General features: G+C 35.0%; 1 protein-coding gene across 1 annotated transcript in view; it reads right to left on the reverse strand.

Annotated features, from left to right (window-relative positions):
• Positions 1 to 44: 44 nt before the first annotated feature.
• The window catches only part of LOC129755346 (uncharacterized), a 64030-nt gene continuing 40533 nt past the window's right edge, over positions 45 to 23541 (reverse strand). Inside the window, exons 2-4 of the mRNA XM_055751783.1 lie at positions 18914 to 19188; positions 8506 to 8884; positions 45 to 1561 (exon numbers count right to left, since the gene is read on the reverse strand). Coding sequence (XP_055607758.1) covers positions 294 to 1561; positions 8506 to 8884; positions 18914 to 19188 — 1922 coding nt within the window. The 3' untranslated portion in view covers positions 45 to 293. The remainder of the gene's footprint in view (positions 1562 to 8505; positions 8885 to 18913; positions 19189 to 23541) is intronic.

Below are 23541 nucleotides of genomic sequence, written 5' to 3' on the forward strand. Positions count from 1 at the left end.
GATATGTGTTGAATGACGTGGATGAAGATGACCTAAACGTCACATATTTTTGTATCAACTTTTATTTCTCCACTAAACTTCAACGAAGGTACAATGTTTTATAAATTAGATATAACAATTTTTTCACTTTCTCTTTCAATATTTTAACTAAAATCAGATCTTGTGGCATTTTCAGTATCAACGAATGCTGCGATAAATTACTCTAAACACTATTCGTTTAGCTTAACTTACTAAGTACGAGTTCCTTATGGGCTAAGTTTCTTTTCTTTTTAATATCACCACCCTCCACACGCCTAGGGTGCAGCCTTGTTAGGACCCCGGATGCCGGCCGAGAACGGGTCGATGTGCACCGGGCGGATGTACGAGATGACTTGGCCACGTGGATTGGTTTCGGCCTCCGCCAGCTGGTGCTGATGGTACCGGGAAGCTTGAGCGATCGGACCATGTCGAGCCGTGCCAACGGCTGGAGCACCTGATCGGGACGCTCCCTGTTGGGCATGGTATTGGGAAACTGGCACTGGGACTGGAACTGGTACGGGAACTACGGAGTATCCTGCATCGACCAGAGCTTGGAATTCTTCCTGCGTCAGAGGACGGTCGATCTTGGGAGGAATTTTGTGGTGCTGCGTTTGGTGTTGAGTCTGTTGCTTCTCAGTAGTCGTTTGGGTTTGGGCAGCTTGCGTTGGCGCTACTCCTGTCTGCTGGGATACAAAGATCGCTGATCGGGATGGGCCATCGGACTCATTGGATTTGTGGTACGATTGTTGGCTCTGTTCGGCTTGTTTCTCCCGGGCGATGTACTGCGCCTTCTGACGATGAACTTGGGCTTGTTTGTGAGGCTTTTCGTTTTGTAGCTGTGGGGCTTCAACAATCTTCATGGGATGTTGTGGCGAGTGCTGTTCGATTTGTTGTTGCTTCTCCTGGATGTGGTGAGGGTAGTAGATTTGCAGGTTCTTTTCCTTGGGCACATAGTATTGGATTTTCGGGGATGGTGCTCCGGCTTGATGCTTTTCGCCTGATTGAGCGGCGTACTTCTGGGAAACTTCGGCGAAGTACTGCTGAGGATGTTGAGCTTTGGATGGTGCCTCCGGAACGATGAACTGGTACTTTTGGGCAGGACTTTCCGAAAACTTCTGGGGACCAACCTGTAGATGAGCAGCGTTTACTTTTGGACCAGCATGGGGTTGAGCGAAGGGAGCAATGTATTGCGCCTTGATAGATTGCTTAGGAACGTGTTCCTGAGCTCCCGGGTGGGTGTAAGCGAATTCGTGACCGTGGGAGCTGGCCACATATCGTGGCGTTTCGTGGGCTCCTCGTTCCGGCTGTCGGTGAGCATTGTTTGACTGATGATAGGCCAACGGGCGATTGGATTCCACCAACTTAGCGAGTTCCTTTTCAAACTGAAAAGAGCTAATTGGTTTCGGCACTGGTGTTACGGACCCGGTTGGCTGAATGCTCTTGTACTGGATGCGGAACTGATCAGCCTCAGGATGAGAGAAGGAGTGGCCGTGATCTGGTGCTGTTTCTAGCAATTGAACCGACGGACGATATTTGTGCGATTCTGGAAGGAATACAAACAATTTTAATTAAACGGACTTTTACGAGAAAATATATTCGATTTTATTCATGCAATGTGCTGAAACTAAAAAAAAAAATAAAATTCAAATTGATTCAAACTTAACAATTTCAAATCCTGTGAATCTGAAGTCAAAATTTTAAGGCTTAGTAAAAACATCAAAGGCATCGTCTGTATTTTAAACTTAGTGTTGAATTGGTTGGAAACTGTTGAAAGATTAATTTAACAACTAATTAAAATTAAAATTCAAAACAGATTCAAATGTCAGCCTAATTATTAGTTTGTTCTACTAATTTTTAAAAACAAATACCTTTTCATTATTCAGACCTAAGTACTACTAAATGCTGTCACACATATAATTGCATCACAGGAAAAATGCTGTAAAAGTAACCTAGTTAACCAATTTTTTCAAACTATCAGATTATAAATTTAAATACATTGATAATCTTTTGGTATCTTTACTTAATTCTAGTTCAATTCCATGTTCGTACGATCGTACATTAGGCTCAACTCTACCCAATGGATGTTGTAATATACATATCTGAAAGCAGCTTCTTCTTCACAAAAACCCACTTTTTCGTCATTTCTTTCTCACCTCTTTGAGATGCTCACTGAGTGGCTGCTTCAAAATAGCACAGAATTTTTCAAAGGGTCTTAGTTTCGTTGCTTAACGAAAATGTATAATCTTGGATACAAAAGTAATTTTTTGGCATCATATCTCTTCAAAGAATCCTTTGAAAAGTGGAACGAATGAAAAACAAGCCGACACAGTGAAAATTATCTACAGCTTAATTTAGACTTTTTACGCCCAAAGAATGCAAATCCAGCTGCGGAGAGATTTAGAAGCAATTTTCACGGTCAACTGGGTTTTGGTTAAAAATTAACATCTTTATCGGACCACTTTGTATTTATCTTTAATTTTCCGATGCCACAAATTTGATGACATTAGAAAAGCTATTAGAACCATTCCAAAATAGTATTTTTGAGGAAAATCGGTCCAGTAGTTTTGTAGATGGAGCGAAAACCGTAAACGGTGTTTTTGTAAATTATGCTTCGATCACTTTTAAAAACTAGTTACATAATAATTTTACATTAATCTGATGAAGTATCAGCAACAATGCAAAATAAGTATTGATCACAAATTTGTATGGTGTCGATCCGGAGTTTCCTGATCGAAGTAAAAAAATTCCACTCAAAACTGTATTTACACGCTTGTGGTTTTTATCTACCTACTGATAGATCAATTAACCGGATCTTTAATCTTTTTTATTTGTTTCTCAAAACAGCGTAGTAAAGTTTAACCACAAAACTCATTCAAAGTTGCAGCTCGACTACAATTGTTTTCCAACTTCCCGTTGAAAGATTAGAGTATTTTTCTAAAGTTTGAGCCAAATAAATTTGGACCATTTCTCTTTGAGAGACTTTTTTTAAAATTCGACAAAAGTAAAAAATACATTGCAACCAAGCAAACATTCAAGCAAAAATATTCAATTGGAGATTTTTCACAGCGTTTGTAAAGTGATGAAATTTGATGTGGGACAATAGACTAGGGTAGACTAGGGACTAGGGTGATTTTGAAATTTCTCAAGCGCTGGGGTTTTAAATGCTTCGTTTTGGTCAAAAAATCATCCATTGGTGAATTTTTAAGTAACGTTTACAAGAGTAAATTTGAACTTGTATTGGAAAATCGAATTATTTGTACTGAAAAATCAATATTTTTTTCGTTTCTCCTGTGGAATCGAGCCTTATAGGTTTTGTGCCATTTACCAATTACCTAAAGAAAATTTCCGCTGAACAATTTCCTCGAAAACCTAGCTAATTGGGAAAAAAGATATTAACTGTTTAATAGGGGTATGTCTTTTGGCATTGAAAAACAGTAAATTCAATTGACATCATTGCTTGTGACTCATGAAGTATTGCATGAAAAGTAGACACGAAATTCCTCGCTACGCACACACCAGTGATGTCAACTTATTTTTTATGTTTTTCAACGCCAAAAGACATACCCCTGTTAAACAGCTAATAACTTTCTTAGCTTATAAGATACGAAGTAACGGTCTTCAGTAAAGTTGTTCAGCGGAATATTTTCTTTAGAGAAGTTATAAATTGGCACAAAAATCATTGGTAGGATCGGTTCCACAGAAGACACGAAAATGCTATTGATTTTTCAGTACAAATTATTCAATTTTCCCGTACCAACCTAAAAGTTCAAATTTACTCATGTAAACGTTACTTAAAAATTCTGCAAAAAATTATGGTAGAGTTTTGAACCAAAACGAAGTTTTTAAATACCCTAGGGTCAAATTTGATCTAAACCCAGAAATTACTCAACAAAAATCAAGAAAAAATTGCAAACAAAAAATATTTTTATCCAAATTTAAAGACAAATTTTAAATTGTATTCACGGTTTCCAAAAATCCTTTCAAGGTTATTTTTATAAAAGTTGCTAAAAAAAATTAGTTTTGGATGCGTAAACGAAAAAAAATTACAACACAATTCCTTCGTTCAAAAAATAGTGCATTGAAAAATAAATCCGGGCAAAACCCGGGCATTTTTCAATGAAAACCGGCCAACCGGGCCGGGCCGGACTGTTCTCAAATTTTATATTAATTTTCTGGGCAAACCCGGATAAAACCGGGCAATCTGGCAACATGATCTTATTTTTATTTCCTCCAACAGTCGGACAACTTGGAATATCTAAAGTAGCTTTAGGGCTGGGATGAGCAAAAACGCGGCCCGCGTAGCTTTTTTAATTTTTTTTGCCTTAATTTTTTTTTACAAATAATTGCTAGGAAAATTTATATGACTTGATCAAATATGCACTTATTGTTAACTTTTTTCTGGCATTTTAAGCATTTTTGATGTTCTATTCAAGGCATAAATGCAATATTGTTTATTGGCATAACGTTATATTGGAGTATTTTTTTTTCTTCAGGATACATTTCCCCTAATTGTTTAACTCCTACCACTTCGAAAAGCAAAATCCATTATAGTGAGTTGGAAGGGCAGCAAAAGTTCGGAAGTTACACATAATCAAAGGAATTTCGAAGTCTGTTAGTTAAATAATGATTTTCGTTTCAAGCAAAAATAAAGTTGCGTGATAAAAAATATACTCAGCAGATTTTTTTTTAAATTATTCTGTCCAATCCAGGCTTAATAAAGCCTCGATGAACGATTTCAGATTTCATATCTACATGTATCAGCCAGAATCGAAGTTACCGTCAAAAAGTTTTAGTTCTTGATAAAACAATAGATATCTGAAACTCTGTGATTTGGCCCAAAAGGTCTTTGAAGATTATCTGTGATGCTTATTAAACTCCGAAATATGATAAATTTGAGTTATTTTACTTATAATTCGCATTCCACATTGCCTAAGTCATAATATAGCTTTATCATTTATCATTATCACATTAATATCCAAATTAGACTAAAAATTACGAAAATCTGGATAAAAATTCAAAAATTAAGAATGTAATTTTGAAGATAGTTGCTTAAAATTATGAGAAATTGAACTTTTTTTTGTGATTTCGACAACCAACATATTAATGCAATGATCCAATACAGAACTTCAATTTAAAAAAAAACCGGGTTTTTACTGTTTGTAAGGAAAAAAACAAGGCTTTGAGGATACGTGAGGATTCACCATTTGAGAAAAAAATCACAGAAAGTCAATTAATGATTCAACGTCCATCGATAAGAAAACTGTGGTTTCTTTGAATGTGTATTTTTCATACTTTTAATTATCACAGGTAATCTGGCTCAGTTGAAAAGTCAGATGCCTTCTGAGTCGATGCTCGCGAGTTCGAGCCCAAGAATAAACATCGAACAGAGTTGTACCGGATAAGCTTTTCAAAAACTACCTGCCAACTGCGACGTTGATAAAACGTCGCGAATGCCATAAAGATGGTAAAACGACTACAATCAAAACAAAAAAAAAAAAACTGTGGTAATCTCCAGAAGATTTTTAAATGGAAGTGATCACGTGGAACCGTTTTATCTTTCGTTTGTCATATTTATTTTCGGTAAAAATAAGTAGTTATAAAAAATGACGTCAAGTTCTGCTAGTTATTGAAAAAATGTTATTTTAAGTGTGGCCCGCCTACAAGATTTATAATTTAAATTGGCCCGTTGGTTCAAAAGGTTGCACACCCCTGCTTTAAGGCCTGTATTCTGCTTTGGCACCGAGGGGCCCCTTTTTCATTCCTTCATTCCGACCATGAACTCAAAATTTTATGGCAAGAATCTAAAGATTGTTATGCATAACCTCTGTGGTACATTTTTCGAGATGATCTGTAGCAGTTAACGACGAACCCTGAAATATTGTATCTAAACTCAATTTCGATCCTTTTATTTTTTTATGAAAATTTTGTCAAAACATTGCCCAGTGGAAAAATAGACCAAAAATCTCAAAAACTCGAAGTCACAGTTTGGAAGACCGGAAACATTTCTTATCTTAAGTGCAATTTGGATGTGGATGATTAACCAGAAAAAACAGTCAAGTTGACTGAGTCAACTAAACTAAATTTGAACCAAAATGTTTTCAGCTGAAATGTTGTTGATATACATTTTAATATGATGTGAATGTTTTATGAAGATTGATGAAATGCTACAGGAGTTACTAATTCATAACGAATAATCCCACTTTCAAGGAGGTATTTTAATCATAATAACCTTATGAAAAGATAAATTCTCATACAAAACAGTATATCTTATGCACAAATCAGTCCAACGATTCGAAACTTTGGGCATTGTTGAGCGCATATTTAACACAGTGTTTCTGATGGAACGACTTTATTTATCGAAAATTAGCATTGCTAATTTTTACACCATACGAAAGCTGGGACTTTCCCCTTTCATTTGAACCCAAATTTGAAATAATCCATCCAATTTTTTACGAAGATTTTTTAACCTTTACAATTTTGTAAAAGACATCAAAGTGAAACAAATTGAGAGAAAAGAGTTAGAATGTCACGAACAGAGTGATTATTATTTCATTTGATAAATCTAATAAAACTTCTCATCACTGATTGTACCAAGACCAGAAATAGTTTTTTACGAGCTTAGTTATTGATTGTAGAGTAAACAAATGTTTAAAACGGTTTATTTACATTAAAAAATTAATCTTTTGATCAGGATTATCTGAAGTAATGAGCATTTATGGGGTTTTATTTTTCCGGAACAAATATAAAATTCTTTTTTTTCTCACTCCGAATTTTCCTTAAATCTCGAACTGGGGAATAAATAAAGTTTAAGACATTTAAAACAAAAATTTGATACATTCATCGAAAATTCAAACAGTTAAGAGAGCGAAAGCCAAACTGTAGAAGATGAGAGTAATATCACCAATTGTTAAAGAATTTTTTTTCAAATGTGTGATCAAAAATTTTCTCGATTTTTTTTTTATTTTGTGCAATGTAGATTGTATACAAGTTTGTTGCAAGCCAGCTTTTGTTAAATATTTTTTTATTATAATTCTTCCCCCCATCCTCGTGATGTTTCAACTCCACATGACAAAAGATAGATTACACATTTGTTCCAGCCATATAAAAAAAGATGGCACCTGCTTTACTTGAAAATTTTGTTACTCATTTCATACTTTGAGCAATGTAACATTTTGAACATGTGCATAATCTGGGCAAATAAATGTAAAAAAAATATTTAAAGCATTTCAAGCCACTGCTTTAAATTCTCTTCATGACACGATGTTATATTTTGTGTTCATAGAAGTAAGAAAATAGCATTCCAGGGGAAAGCCAAAAATGCAGAATTCCATAGACAAATGTTTGAATTGTTCCATACTATCAGATAAAACCCCATGTTTTTTCAATTTATCTAGGAAATGTGAAATCACCAAGAAAGATGAAAGATTTTCAACAACCATGTTTAGCCAGGGCCAGGGAAATTTCCTATTAAATCATTTTATTTAAATATAGAGTTGGGTTAATGCTAAAGGTAAGACGAGCGTTTTCACAGTGATTAGTATGATGTCGTCTTTGAAAAACCCATTGAAAAGGTTAAAAAAATCTTCAAAAAAAATAAATTTTTCTAGACCCCCGGATGGATTATCTATTTCGAATTTGGGCTCAAATGAAAGGGGAACGCCCAGCTTTCGAATTGTGCTTAAATTAATGATGCTTATTTTAGTAAAATTAAGTTTTCGCCCCCCCCCCCCCCCACCGTGTTAAGCTTTAAATTGATATACATTATGTATATCAAAAATCGATCAATTTCTATAAAATGAGAACTTTTTCATAAGGATATAGAGGGCGGACAAAACAGATCGCATCGCATCAAGTGTTTAAGATTCTATTCTTGAGTGAAATATTACACCACTCTGATAATTTCGGTCAAATCCGATGAGAAATTTAATTTTCAGGTAAGGTTTAATACTTTTGCAGGATCTCAATCTGAAGGTTTCGAATTTTTTTTCGGATTTGGGGTCCAAAATTTCTCCTTGTGTATCGGACGGTTCATATGAACGACCCTATTCAAAGAAGGCCGTCTCTAAATTAGATTGCATTTGAACTAGAAGCACCTAGAAGTTCTCATAATAAAAATCTTTACCAAATGCCAACTCCTTAGACCAGATGATGGCTGAGCCTTTAGACGGCTCTTAAGATGTTCAACTATTGAAAAAAAAATCGGACAACATTTGGCACGACATCAAATTAGCCTGTTTGGCACAGACAACCTGTTTTCAATGATTTTTTTAAATTTTAATATTATTTTTTTTTCGAGAATATTTGAGCTTTTGGATCTTGTTGACCAAGCCTGAATGAGGACAATCGACAAAAAAATCAAGCGAATTCAGTTGCTTTGACTAAAATATAGAAAAAAAAACAAAAACATGTGCTTAGCTTTGCATCGATTGGCAAATCACCCTGGATATCACACCCTCTTTGTATTTACCCCCAACAACAATAAAGTACCTTGCTTTCCAGATGGGCGCGCGTACTGAGGCTGGGCAGCGGCTTGTTGCTGATTGTGCACCTGAGCTTGCTTCAGAATTTGTTGATACTCCTCTTCGGTGATGTATTGGATTTGATTGTCCTGTTGATGATGATGCTGCTGTTGCTGTTGCTGTTGTTGATGTTGAAGTTGTTGCGCGTGATGATGTCGTTGGGCTTGAGGTTGTGGCTGATGATAAAACTGTTCGGATTGAGAGCTGGCCACTTCGTAGGCAAGTTGCTGCTGGTGCTGCTGCTGTTGCTGATGTTTGGAAGCCTTAGATCCACCGGCTGATGGCGCTCCACCATGCTTCTGATGCTCGGCTAATTGCTGGATCAGGCTGAGATACTCCGGGGGCAGCTGCAATATGTCAGGAAACGTATTAGGTTCGACCTTGATCGATTCTAGGCACGAATTGAACTTTTAAAGACTGCCGACAGGTTTTGACGGGCGCTCCCAAACATCTTTCTAGCTGGAGCATTCTAGTTTTTAAGTTATGACGTGAGCCATCAGAATGCCAAAAGAGTTGGGAACAGATTTGTTATTTTACTCAATAAATCAATCGATAGCTTCAAAAGTCGGTGGAAGATGTTATATAACTAGGTTTTTTTCAGAGCTCAACATTTTTAACTCTGCCTGTTCTTATTCCACGTTGATACAAATTTTTAACTCTCTTTCATATAGAAATGTGTAAAACATATTTTTACTTGAATCACTTTTCCTATACAAAAAACACACAGATAAGGCAATAACTTCCATTGAATTTTTTTTAGGGGAACTGGGTAATAAATGTGCAGGGCAGGCAAGATACACCACCATCAGTAATTCACTTCAGAAACATTTTTCATCATTTTTGAAAATGCAAATCTGTTTTTTTACATTTTTTATGCGTTCCTAAACGTTTTAGACATAAGTTTTTGATCCACTGGTGTAACTGGCAGCATTATGCCTACATTTTCCATTTATGAAATAAAATGGAAATGTTTTTACCTTACGTCTTAAACAGTATTCGGTTCGTTTGGCAACATGCATAACTTTGCACCAAAGAAAACGGAAATCATACTCCAGACAGTTTTTCTCTGATATTGCGGTTACTGGGAAAATTTCTAATCGCGCGACGGTAGCCTTCCGTGCGGTAGGCTAGCCGGAGCAGTAAACACAGTTAAAAAATTCACTCTTACTCACTAATTTCATTGAAAAGTTAAGAAGTAAATTCTTGAATCAATCTTCAAATCATTATTTTGCAAGAGAGGACAAAACATGAAGTCATCGGAATGAAATATTATTCTTAGTATTCATTGAGATTGAATTAATTACGAGCGTTAAAATCCCAGACAAAACAAAAAACAATCTACATTATTGAAAACACATTTTTCTATAGCCTGAGAATTAACTAATTTGGCATGACGAAGATTTTTGATGCGATAAATGCGTCTTTGATACTTTATATGCTGGTCGAATTCAATTATGTTGTCGTTAAAATGTAACAAATCGTATATGAGAAGTTAAAAAAAGGAGTTGTGTACGGTGAATAGTCTATTATAGGAAATAATACCATTCACATCGCAAAAAATTGGACTGCGCACTCATAACTGCGAAATTTGTGCGATCTGTCAAATCAGTATAAAATCTGACGGTTTTCTACACGCTAACCGCTTTTCAGTTAAACTTTATACGGATAACTCCGACTGCAAAACATAGCACGAAATTCAACATTCAATGAATGATCGCTACCGTGTCGTCGAACTCTAAACTTATTTAAACAACTACAGGTTTTCATTTTTTTTCGTGAATTTGTCCGCTGGTTGACCCCATCGCAAACAGGTTTTTTTTATTATTCATTTTTCCGTGATTTTGACCGCTGATTGACCAAGTTCAAGGCAAACACAATTTTTTGTTTTGTAAACAATAGATAATCCGATAATAATATTTGGTATACATGTTTGTTTGACAACTTTTTATCAAATCATCTTTCAATGTTTTCCGATTGTTCATCCGATTTAATTTCAGTCGATAAATAATCCTTATGTAGAACAATGCTCATTTTTTTCTTGAATACTGTAATTTTTTTTTACAGTGGTACCCTACGGGAGCCCAAATCAGCTATCGCAGAAATAGAAAAAAAGAGTGGATCAGCAATATTGAATCTGAAATAAGCAAGTTATGTGGTTCATTTTATCATGTAAAAAAAATAAACTGAGTAAGCATGGTGCTGGGTGAGTATGACATTCATAATGATCCACGACCATGAATAAATTTAGCCTACTGTTTTGGCAATAATTGACATAGTTTTTAGATAAGAAAAAAATATTGAAATTTTTTTTTTAACATTTTTTTCAAGGCTCATTTGCTGTGAGGCCTTTGGAGCCGAATGATTTTTTCTTTCAGACGTGAATCCTTTTCCTGGTTAACGATAAAAATCTTATTTGCGTCTCGATACTGAAAATAGTATCGAAGAGTATTCATTGCCATTGGACAGTGGTCCAGGATTGCACTTAATCGTGCCAAAAATTACAACGAATATACAATCATGTCGCCATCTACCGCCCAGTTAAGCGGTTTTTCAACTTCAAACATGTGTAATAAAAACACGATGGCAGATTTTTATTCGCTTTCTTTCCAACACATTTCTAAACTGCTCTACTTTCAATAATAAGTTTTAGTGAAATGCGAGAAATGTACTCTTTTCAAAATAATTAACTAAACTTTGGGGTGTTCAACTGGCCCTATTACCACTCACTCGACTTTTTCCGTTACTGATAATGTTTTCTTATGGAAAAAATATCTAAAAACACGGAAACGGTTCTTTCTAGTATTTACATGTAAGGAGCTGTCAAAACCATATTTTGGATCTTGAGAGAATACATTTTGTGAAATTTAACTCGCTAATTTTGTACAAATTAAACAAATAGCGTTGACTGACAAAGTGATGATTCCCGCAAACAACCTCAAGTAACCGGTTACTTTCAGCGATAAAACATCATTTTCTTGCACAATCAATCTAAATGCTACTTAATATTTACACATTTGCCACAGTACATGCGTTAAAAACAAAGAAATTGTGCGTGACCGGTCATTAGGAACCCACACTTTTTTTAAAACCAATTAACGCCCATCACTAAACACTTGAAAACTATTGGAAAAATCGGAAATTCAATGATGGAAAGCTATTCTACGAAAATAAAACCATCGTTTAAAGTCGATTTTTGATCAAATATGTAGGTACTTTTAGTAAACAAAAACCTCTTTTGCATCAGGAGCACATTAATGTTCAGTTCGCTAACAGGCTTCGAATTTCACAATTAAACCGGAAACAAAATCCATTTGGTTTATTTTATTTTTGGCTATCGTTAGCATGATTAAGTGATGTTTTTTTTCCGTGAAATGGTCGAAAAATGTTGCCAACATAGAAAAGAAGTCTTATTTTTGGGGAAAACATCCCCCTTTTTTCAAAATTCACATAAAAGGGTGATTTGGGGCAGTAAATAGTGACTGGGCGATGGATGGCTACTTGATGGTACTATAAAAAATAGACAAATGGTGCCTTCAACAAAAATGTTCATCAAACCATGCGCTTAAAATAATCTTTAATCAAATATTAGGGAATATCATTTTTGTATCACTTACACATATACACTTTATCCAGTGAAAAGATAGAGCCAAACTGTTATTACAAAGTTGTAGCCAACGGTTTTTGATATCTCGTGTTTCTTTTACACTTTCTATCACCATTGTACTTTTTTTTTTATTTTACCGAAATTTCATGTTTGGAGCGTCTCCTAAAAATTTTTCTGCTGAGATTTTTTTTAATTTCATTTTTGGATTCAACGCACAATTTTACATTAAAAATTAATTTTTGGTACAAAAAACGGGCAGTCAGTTGAACAACACGGTCGTTTTTTAGGTTTATTTTCCCAAAAATGATAAGTGATAGTGAAGCAACCAGCATAATATCACGAACACCATCAAAAGCAAATAGGACTATATGGCAATGCACTCTGATGCGAAAGTTCTAAAAGTGGAACTTTTTTCCTGGCGCCTCTGTCTTTCATCTTATCGCTCAAGTGTTTTGAGAACATTATCTTCTTTAAACATGCTTCATAACTTGAAAGCATAAAAAATTATTTAAAGTTTACTATAAAAAAAATTGGAAATTTTAACTTTTTTTTCAATAGATAGAGCTAATTTTTATACTTCAAAGTTGTAGAATACGTGAAAATATGAAACTTTTTTTGAAAACATCGAATCTCTATCTCTTTTCAGAGCAAAGTAATAGAGGTTTTGTTTTGAAAGTTATTTAAAAGTTACTTGAAAGTGGTTTTTTAAATTTAACTATAGTTAGATAAGGATTTACATGAATGAGATGTTCTAAAAATTTGTTGGAGCATTAAAATCACACGTTTTGTACAAGATTTCAATATTCTACGACGTTTTCTAGCAAACTTATGGCAACTATAAGTTTTATTTTTTCTTAACTTCACGAGAATTTATTGCCAAACTGTGCGAGTGGATTTTTAAAACTATAAAATCGCGTTAAAACTTGAACAAACCGCAACAAACTGGTGTTGGCGTCATTTGTCTCCATATGCTTCCATATTTAAGCACACCATGCATATATTTGATGTGTTTTGATACAAGACGGATGAAAATAATTTTTGTATGGAAACACGCAAAACATATAAAATATATGCTGGTTTTGTTCAAATATGAACGCGTGGAGACTAAGTTCAAGCTTTAACTTACGTGATTTATTAGTTTTAAAAATCCACTTACACGTTTTTGCAATAAACACTCGTGAAGTTGAGAAAAATAAAACTTAATGTTGCAATAAGCTTGCTAGGGAACGTCTTAGAATGTTCAAATCTTGTGCAAAACGTGTGATTTGAATGCTCCAACAAATTTCAAGAACATCTCATTCATGTAAATCCTCATCTAACTATAGTTGAGTTTAAAAAACCACTTCAAAGATAGACAAATGGTGCCTTCAACAAAAATGTTCATCAAACCATGTGCTTAAAATAATGTTTAATTAATTATTAAGGAAAATCATTTTTGTATCATTTACACATATACACTGAAAAGATAGAGCCAAAATGTTATTAGAAAGTTGTAGCCAACGGTTTTTGATATCTCATGTTACTTTTACACTTTCTATCACCATTGCAATTTTCTTTTTTATTTTACCGAAATTTCATGTTTGGAGCGTCTCCTAAAAATTTTTCTACTGAGATTTTTTTGAATTTCATTTTCGGATTCAGTGCACAATTTTACATTAAAAAATAATTTTTGGTACAAAAAACGGGCAGTCGGTCGGACAACACGGTCGTTTTTTAGGTTTATTTTCCCAAAAATGATAAGCGATAGTGAAGCAACCAGCATAATATCACGAACACTATCAAAAGCAAATAGGACTATATGGCAATGCACTGTGATCCGAAAGTTCTAAAAGTGGAATTGATGGTTTTGATGTTTTCAACCAAGTTTCATATTTTTACGTATTCTACAACTTTGTTGTATTATAAAATAAAGCTCTATCTATTGAAACAAAAAAGTGAGAACTTTCATTTTTTTCATAGTAAACTTTAACTAATTTGAAGCATGTTTAAAGAAGAGAATGTTCTCAAGACACTTAAGCGATAGGATGAAAAACAGGGGTGCTAGGAAAAAGTTCCACTTTTAGCCCTTTCGGACAACTGTGCAGTGAGGTCTGCTGGTAAACTATTAGTAATTAGCCAAATGGCTCATGTCGAGTTTTTAAAACCGAACATAAATATATTAGTAGATGGCCTTTAAAACTGACATGTACAAAATTTCTGCTCAATCGGACCGGAACTTCAAAGAGCTCAAAGTTTCACATTTTTGATCCTCAAAAATCATTAAAGGGGGGACCAACGGAAATCGGAAAAATCGAAATTTTTAATGCCAAACGATTAATAAATGAAACATCGAAATCTGGTGTTAACTAAAAAACTTGTTTTGCCAAAAATCGACCTATCAATCGCAAAAATCACCAACCTCATTGCCAACGGAAATCCGGAAAATCAAAATTTTAATTTTGATGCCTAATGACTTAGGAAAACGTCAAGATTTGGTATTATCTAAAAAAAAAACTTTGCGCCAATGTCAACTTTCTGGAGCAAGGTCAGTCTTCCAAAAAACGTCTACCACTTATATTGTTGAAATTAGTGAAATTATGTTAGAAAATTTGATATAAACGTAATTTTATAGGGAAAATTATGTTTCATTGGAAGTTTCAGACTCGATAATAATAATATTTAAAAAATTTGATTTGAACTTAAAGAACTGCAGTGTGCTGATCGAAGTATAGGAAAAGATAAACATGATAAATCTCACTCGCTCCAAGCTAAAATTAATCATAAGATTACTAGAAGGTAGGGCTATAGAAAGTACTGCTTCAAAGGGGGGGGGAGAATTTAGGTGCAACAAAAGATTCTTATAAGATTATTCATTGAAAAAGGCAAACATAATAAATAGCAAAACAAAAATGTGATACTAAGAGTATCTCATTATTTGGGTTAAAGTTAATTTATATTCATAGTTATTGAATAATATAAATAACTCCTAAAAAATTTCAATTTTTTCCGAAGCTTTAGGAAATAAACGAGGGATCTTGAAGGCTTTATTTAAAAGCAAAAAAAAAATGGTGAAAATTTGTCAAATATTAAGTAGTTAAAGTAAAAGATTACGTTTGAGGATCAAATCAGATATATTTGTAAAGTCGATTCAATTAGATTCTAGTTTAAATCTTTGTTTTTGGTGTATCTAAAATATGAATAATGTTAGAAAACAAACCAACAAAAAATGTCTCCAGCTGAATTTTCCAGAACCTGGAGATTTAATTCATGTTATTTTATCAACAAAAATATAATCATCTTTAATTAATTTAGTTCTTAAAATCCTGTAGAAAAATTGAATTAAAACTAAGATTTTTCAAAGAATCTTCAAATCTTGAAAATGAATTCAGATCTTTTTTTTTAATAAAAGTAATTTTCACCTGTTTTGTTTGACATTTGGCAATTTTGAATTTTTATTCCGAATCTGAATTATGCAACTTAAATCTTCGTCCCCGACCGTGGCCTAGAGGATAGCGTTTAATTCTTCTAAGCCAAAGGTCATGAGATCGAGTGCTGTTTCTGTGGGCTGGTGGTATTAGCTTATCAGTGGTATTAGCATTAGTACGATGCTATTATACCCTTGGAAGATTAACGCTTTATTCCTAAGGAGAACTTAGATCTCTTCAAAGAAAAATGACGTTTCTTATGTGTCTGAATTCCTCATTTGGAACCGATTTCTGAATCTAAATTCCAAAAAAAAATTCCCGATAATTATGAACCAAAAAGGGCATTCTATAATAGAATCCCTAACCAGAATCCTCTGATTTCAATTTTGAATTTTTGATTTTCTATATGAATACTTGCAATATTTTTTTCAATTCCTTTTTTGTAGCTCAATTAGTAAATCTGAATGAAAATATCGAATGATCAAACTCTGATATTTCAATTCTGAATCACCATTATTAACTTTAGAGGTTTTTAAATTCTGCAAAAGATTTAGAATAAAAATTTCAAATCCAAATCTTAAAAAATGGTTTGTCAATTTCAAATATTTTCTATCCATATTCTGGAAAGGCGAGTTTCAAACATGAAAATTTTATTATACGCATGAAATCGTATTTTAGTTTCAAATGCGAAACCAAGATTTGAATCAAGGTTTTCTCCCAATGTAAACCGAACCTAAAATTAAGGATAATAAACAGGATCCAGATTCCACAATCCGATCACAGGCAAGAAATTTTGATTTACATAAAAAAAAAATTGGTATTGGGTATGGCAAATCCTGGCAATTTTATCCAAAAATCTTGCCAAAACTAAGCATTCGATTTAAAAGTTTACAACCCAAAATCTGCTAAATAAACAGGCAAATTTGGAAACTCTTCAACTAAAATCAAGATGGAAAAAAAAACTCTAAAAAGTTTTTTTCTTCATCGAAACACTTTAGACACATTCCACGCGCTTGTACAACTCACAAGTGATTTTAATACGTTAGCGTATCAGAAAATCTCAAATTTGTCAATAATTTTGATAATTCAAACCACACCAAACCAACAAAAAAAGAGAAAAAAAAATTTAACATGTTTTATACAACTTGCAAAATCAATTTTCTGGTTGAAAAAAGTGTTAATATTGACAACTTTTACAAAATAATTAACTAAAATATATGTATTGATTTTTTTGAAAATATTTTTGAATACGTTTTGAAGCCAACAAATACTGCTTCATTGTGTAGAAAAAAGATTTTTTTTTGAGCGAATTGACGTCACAAAAAAAAGCTTGATTTTACGAAATAATATGAACATTAAAAAACTACAAAATATAAGATTTTCTTTGAAAATGATGAGAGGATTCTGAAAAATTCAATTTTATAGAAATAGGTTGGAACGCAGCTGAGTTACAACAGCGCGAATGAGTGAATTCACCTAACAAAAAATCTTTTTTTTTTAAATTTTATAACTGAAATATGCTCTGAAAGCTGTTGTTTTAATTTGTTCGTTATTTTCAGTTGAAAAAAAAATGTTATAAAAAAATTCTGAGAATGAGTTAATCAGTGAGAAAAATAAAGGCAATGAGAAACAGTAATTTTTACGTATGATACCTCAATATGTTGCTATTCAAGTACTAGTCAAAATAAGGAAAAGCTATGAAAAGATACTGAAAATTGAGGATTCTGCAAGTCGGAATATCAAAATACCACTTTTAAAAGTGTAGATAAAATTTGAAGGCTCTAAAGATCTTTTCAGAATAATTTGAAATTTCGTGATGTGAATTCAGTACGCTATCCTGTTCTGTTTCAACTGAGTGCATTCACGTCATAACTCTAAAGAGGCATAACTTTGTACGTTGATGTTCAATGTTCGCACATCAAATTGTGGGAAATTGTTTTCTACTGCTACTATTTTTTTTCATTTTCAAGTAAATTGGTTGACTTCTAGAATGACAACAGTTCCGAAAAGTCCGGAAAAGCGATTACACGCACGGTGGAATGTGCCAATTTTTTTTGGATAAATTTTGCTCAAAAAATTATTTTGGGTGCAACATACATAATTGTGATTTTCAAGTACAGTCTTTAAATATTTATCCACAAGTGAGACATTTTTTGAAAAAAAAAAACTGCTGTAGAACTGTGGACCTGGGATAAGATTTCGAGGTTTGGCCTTAGTTACGAGTCGAGACTGTTACTCTTGGTTCACTTTTGTCGTTCATTAAAATTTGATATAGAATTGAAATTTTGAGTCTGAAGAAGAACATTTTGCATGACATTTTTGGAATCTCATTGGAAGATAGGGTTTAACCACCAAACCTCTCCCCATTGGAGGGAGCCTTGGAAGTCCCATTCGAATATGGATGATTATGCTTGTAAAGAGCCAAGAGGTCATAACGAACATGACAAAATGCTTGTTTTAAAAAGAATAATTTCAAACTCATCCATGTATGATTTATTTTATATCCGATGTAATTAGTAATAAAAACATTGCCTCATTTTTAACAACTTCATCCAAGTTCATTACGCTGGACATAGCTGCAGAGTCAGACAAATTATGAGGAAAATAAAATTTTAATTATGTCCCACTTGCTTTTGGCTGCACTGAAGCCAAATGTTAGTTCCATTTGCCTGTTGTCTGCAACGACACCATCATCATCAGTCACACTTTACTTAGTTATGCGCACAAAAAAGCGCGGCGAATCATGCCAAACTGCTCGGGGTTGTCTCTGTTTGTAAAGGTTGTCCAGAGTTCTATAAAATGTGTAATTTCTATGTACGAAAAGGCACTGCAGCAAAAGAACGGTTTTCTTCCAAAAAGCCCCGAAGTGGGGGAATGAGAAGAATTTGTTGATTCTACTCAACCGGCTTGGTTTGAATAAGACCCTGCGATGGGAAACGCAACAACAGGTCTTCTGATCTTCTACTTGCTATGGGACAATATAATTACATAAGCCTTCAGTTATGTTTAAATGGTAAACGTGCATCACGTTTCCAACTTTAATCGCTAGAAGATCAATCGGCGAACTACCTAAAGCTGCATCATCTTGCCAAGAATCCCAACCAGAAAGAATCGATAGCTTCGTGGATTCTCCAGCTTCTTATGGGTATCTAACTTTGTTTGGAATGAAGAAGCGAACCCAGATAGGATAGGCCGGCTGACTCTGGTGCAAAAATTATCATCTCAGGGTCCAAGTCGACAATTATGGCTGTTCTGATGACAGATCGCTAACTTAACTGTCCGATCAATCCTGAAGAGGTCCATTGGAAATTGTTTGTTGATGGATGGACCCTGATCGGTAGTTTTTCTTCGGGATCTATGTAACTCACCTCCTGCACTTGCTCTTGGCTGGCCGCTTTGAGCTGCTGGGGTCTAAAAACGAGCTGACCTCCGGCCGCTTGTTGGGCAAAGTATTGGGCCGCGGCGTCACTGTCTTGGAAGTATCCTGCCGGAGGGCCGCTGCTGTGCTGTCGGCGGTTGGCGGAGTTGCTGGCGTGTTGCGGTAAGGTTCTCGTTTCGTGATCCGTTTGGCGCTTCCCTTTCGTGGTCTGCAGCTCTTCGGTTGCGTTCTTGTCGGCCGCGAGGGCACCTATCAAACAGCACCCTGAAGGAAGGAGAAGAAACAAGATCGTAAATCATTATTGAATTATTGGTCAGTAGAAAAATATATTTAGAATGCCGACGTTACGTCGTTTTTGCACCAAACTTGAGCTTACAGAGAGAACGTGAGAATTATGAGATAAAAATAGCCATGCAAAACTTAAATCATGTTGATTGCAAATAACTGATTTTTGTATGAAATTGATTTGAAGATATGAGTTGCGATTGATTTTAGAACTAAAGCTTGAACCCAAACTTGAAATAGTCCACAGGGGATGAAGATTTTTTAGTCTTTGGTATGTATATTTAAGGAAAAATCAAACTAATCAATTACTGTTAAAACACTTGTATGCAATATCTTTAACGTTCTTCTAACTCCATGTGTAAATTCCATGATCTAAGAGGAATCTGGCTACAACTTTATCATAACTGTCGTAACCAGGTGATTTCGTTTAAGTAACAATTGCTTAGCCAATTCAAGATAAATCTCTTTGTTTGATTTTATGGCAGCAGTGAAAACTGCTGAACCATTATTGCAACGTTCTGCTTCGTCCTGGCGTCCGAACAAGGTGACCTCGACCAGCTTGTGGGCGACCACCGTCTTCAAAACTGTCGGTTTTGGTTCGATTTTCGAACCGCTGCTTCGACCCGGCGCTTCCTTCTTCTTGGTTGTGGTAATGGTGGTTGGATTATCCCTTCTGGCAGAGGGACCCGGGGCTTCCTTCTTCGTCTGCGTCTCCATCTTTATTCAATTTATCACTGGTTATAAACAACCGTCACAAGAATATCTTCCAAGGTGTGCTCTGACATGAACTATCGAAGAGATGTCCGTGATAGTGAACACCATCTCAGAGCTCTTGCGAAACCAACCAACTTTTGAAGAATTTTATACCCAAAATTAAACTTTTCTTCAAAATCACACTTAAATCAATGTTTGTTTTGTGATGAATTGTTCGTTTATGTAAATCCCATATTAACAGGGTTGTAAATTACTAACATTTACATAGTTATTCAAGCAAACGAATGAGATATAGCCATAAATCTGTGTGATTTTAGTGGGTTTTCGAATGACTTCTACTTCATAGTCTTATTGTGCTATGTTTAATCTCAGTTTTATTTATTTTTATTATTAATCGCCTATCTCTACAATAACAACAGTCATGTCAACAGGGTTACCTTATCCCGCGACACCAAAAAGAGTACATTGAGATCATTTTTCCAAAAAAGTCAGGAGGAACGTTAAACAGTAGAACCCCGCTCTTCCGAACTCCAGTTTTCTGAGCTCCCGCGTTATCCCAGCCATCAGATTAACACACGATCCATAAATTTATCGAGCTTTGCGCCCGGATGGTATGCAAAAGGATGTACAGTAGAACCCCGTTTACCCGAGTTTGTCGAGGAAGGGACTACCTCGAATAAGTGGAACCTCGGATTAAACGAAATACATTGACAAATAGGTTTCAATTTGGATTGTCAAAACCGTCAATTTAATAGCTAAACTATGTATCGCGATAATAAACATGTACATTTCTACATGGATTTGAATAAAAATGGAGGCTCGGATAACGCGGAATCTCGGATAACGATAGCTCGGTTGAGCGGGACTCTACTGAACATATTTCGCGCTATCTGAGGTGGCACCGAGATATTTCAATTTATTCTAATACTGTTAATGTCTTTGATGTTATAAGACATATATGATAATTACCAATTTTCTTTTTGAAGGTTCTTATATTATGCTTAAATTTTTATCTGTTTGCATACTTAAAGGCGCTTATCGCGCGAACTGTTTATAACGACTAAAAATGTATGATTATTAAAACAAAAATAATTAAGTAATTTGTTGTAAGCTGTATTCCTTTCTTAGATATTGCATTAGATGTGAAACAATTTCATAAAATGGAAGAAGTACGAAGGTTTTTATGATCAGTTATCTTTCAACTAGGATTGTTCGATCTTCAGTAAAAGATCGATTCAGTAAAACGGTCGTAGGATCGATACACCTAAAAATTCAGAGCTGAAGGATCGATCTCTGATAGATCGATTTTTCCAGCGTTAACTATGAAGCTACTCTTATTAATGTTTCAATTTTGGTACTCACGATGTATCGAAATCTGAATAAAAAAACTTTACCAAAGCCAATCACACTCCGATATCGAATTGAGGTTGCCAGAATTTTCCCCGCGGATATCCGGAACGATCAATTTTATCTAAAAACCAGGCGAAATCCGAGCGTTTAAATTCAAAATCTCCAACTCGAAATCCGGCCAATATCCGGACAAATTTGTGTAAATCACAGCAATTGTTCAAAAATTTATTTTTCAAAAAATTTGAAACATTTTTTTAAATCGAAATCCATCAGCAGATTTTGAATCGTACTTTAACCTTCGAATTTCGTTCTTGGGCGTAAAAATGCAACATTAGAAAAGCTCTATTTGAGTTGTTGTTGGATTTTGCAAATAAGGTGAATTCGGGCAAAAACTGGGCATTTTTCAATGAAATCCGTGCAATCCAGATCATTTCCAATAAAAATTGTCCAACTCGTGACTAATCCTGCTAACCATACCGTACATGGAATTGGCTTTTGTTCGATATGTTTCGAAAAACTAAGTTTTGCATCTAACTCTACGCCTAGATCTTTTACTGAGAATTTTCTTGTTACGGAACAGTTGTATTCAAGACAATAATCTTGCACTATGTTGCTCATTTTCCGTGAAAAGGTGACCACGCTGCATTTTGAGGCATTGATTTTCAAACCAAAATGGCTGCAACACTCAGAAAAATTGTTAAGCGCATTCTGTAGAACCATACACGGAAACTTTCAAAAACTTACCGAGTAAGTTTATTTTACGCAACAGAGAGTTTTTGGTATTTTCTTTTGTTTGCATACATTTCTATGCAACTCAAAAGTTTATCCCATCAAACTTTCAAGTGAGCACTTTTGAAGTTGCCATTTTGTTAGTTTTTAGACGCCTCGTTGATGTTGCGATGATTTGCACCAATTAGCCAATCATTTAATCCTTTCCCTTTGAGAAATCCAGCAAGTCAGTCATCATGGGCAGGACTTTGGTTACTCCTGACATTCATCGGCTTTCCCTGCAGAGGTCGGATTTGACCGTATCAAGTGAGTATTTCATGATTTAAGTGAGTTTTGTTTTAAGTTTAATCTTACTCGCAGGATAACCGGAACCGTGCCAGTTATGCTAAATGTGTGGAGGAAAAAACCGACTACGATGCACGTCTAATTCCCCATGCAACTGATGGGTTGGTGCCGGAAGAGCTGCGCACAATCTGGTGACGGCTTTTCAAGGAAATGACCATGCAGCTACCGGATCAGGTAAGTTAAAATACGCTAAACTCATAGTCTAGTTTAATATGTTAAACTTAACATTAAGTCCCTGCACTTTTTGTCCGAGATGCGTACAAAACACTGGCGGTTGAGTTTATAATTTTTGCCGTGTACAATCCTTGGGATACCGAACAGGAAGGAACATTTTCAAATCATCCGCGTAGATCAGCACAAACACGTCAAGCAGCACTTCGGGGAACTCGTTCATTACAGCTATAAAAAGTAGGGGTCCCAAGTGACTCCCTTTAGGTACGCCGCTGTTGACCAGGAATACGCTGGATCTCGCGTTCCCAAGTTTGACGAACTGAACTCTTTCCATCAGGTACGACGTATGTATTTTAGACTAACACTGGTGATTCCATGTTTGCGCAGCACTGACAGAAGAGCTTTAATATTTATAACGTCAAAAGCTTTAGACATGTCTGTACATATGACATCAACTTGCGAACCCTGCGTCATCCATTGAGAAGTTCGGGAAACAAATTCTGCTAAATTCGTCTCAGTAGATCGCTTTTTAAAAATCCATGCTGAACATCTGCCATCTTTCTTTCTAGCCATGGGTACATCTGGTCGTAAATTATGCTCTCGAACATTTTTGGTATAGCAGAAAGAATTACTACCCCTCGATAGTTTTCAGCGGGCAATTTTGAACCATTCTTGTGAATCGGCAAAATGTGTAAGATCTTCCATAGTTTGCTAAACAAACCATCAAGAATGGAAGCTGAGAAGAGCAATTGTAGAGGCTTTTCAATAGCGCCCACGCACTTTTTAAGAAATGAATTTGGTATACCATCAGGTCCACTTCCTTTGGATTCATCGAGCTGAGAAATTTTCTGCCGAACATCCGTTGTCGATGACTTGCAATTCTAATTTTGCAACCAAAATCGTTTGCGTTGTCAATGCTGCCAAAATATTCGGCAAATAATTCAGAAGCCTCAGCGAAAGTACTAGCACTTTTGTTGTTGAAACAAATGTTTTTTGGAACTAAATTTGCTTTGCGCTTAGAAT

This window comes from Uranotaenia lowii, chromosome 3 (genome assembly GCF_029784155.1).
Source record: "Uranotaenia lowii strain MFRU-FL chromosome 3, ASM2978415v1, whole genome shotgun sequence".
NCBI classification, from domain to species: Eukaryota; Metazoa; Arthropoda; class Insecta; order Diptera; family Culicidae; genus Uranotaenia; species Uranotaenia lowii.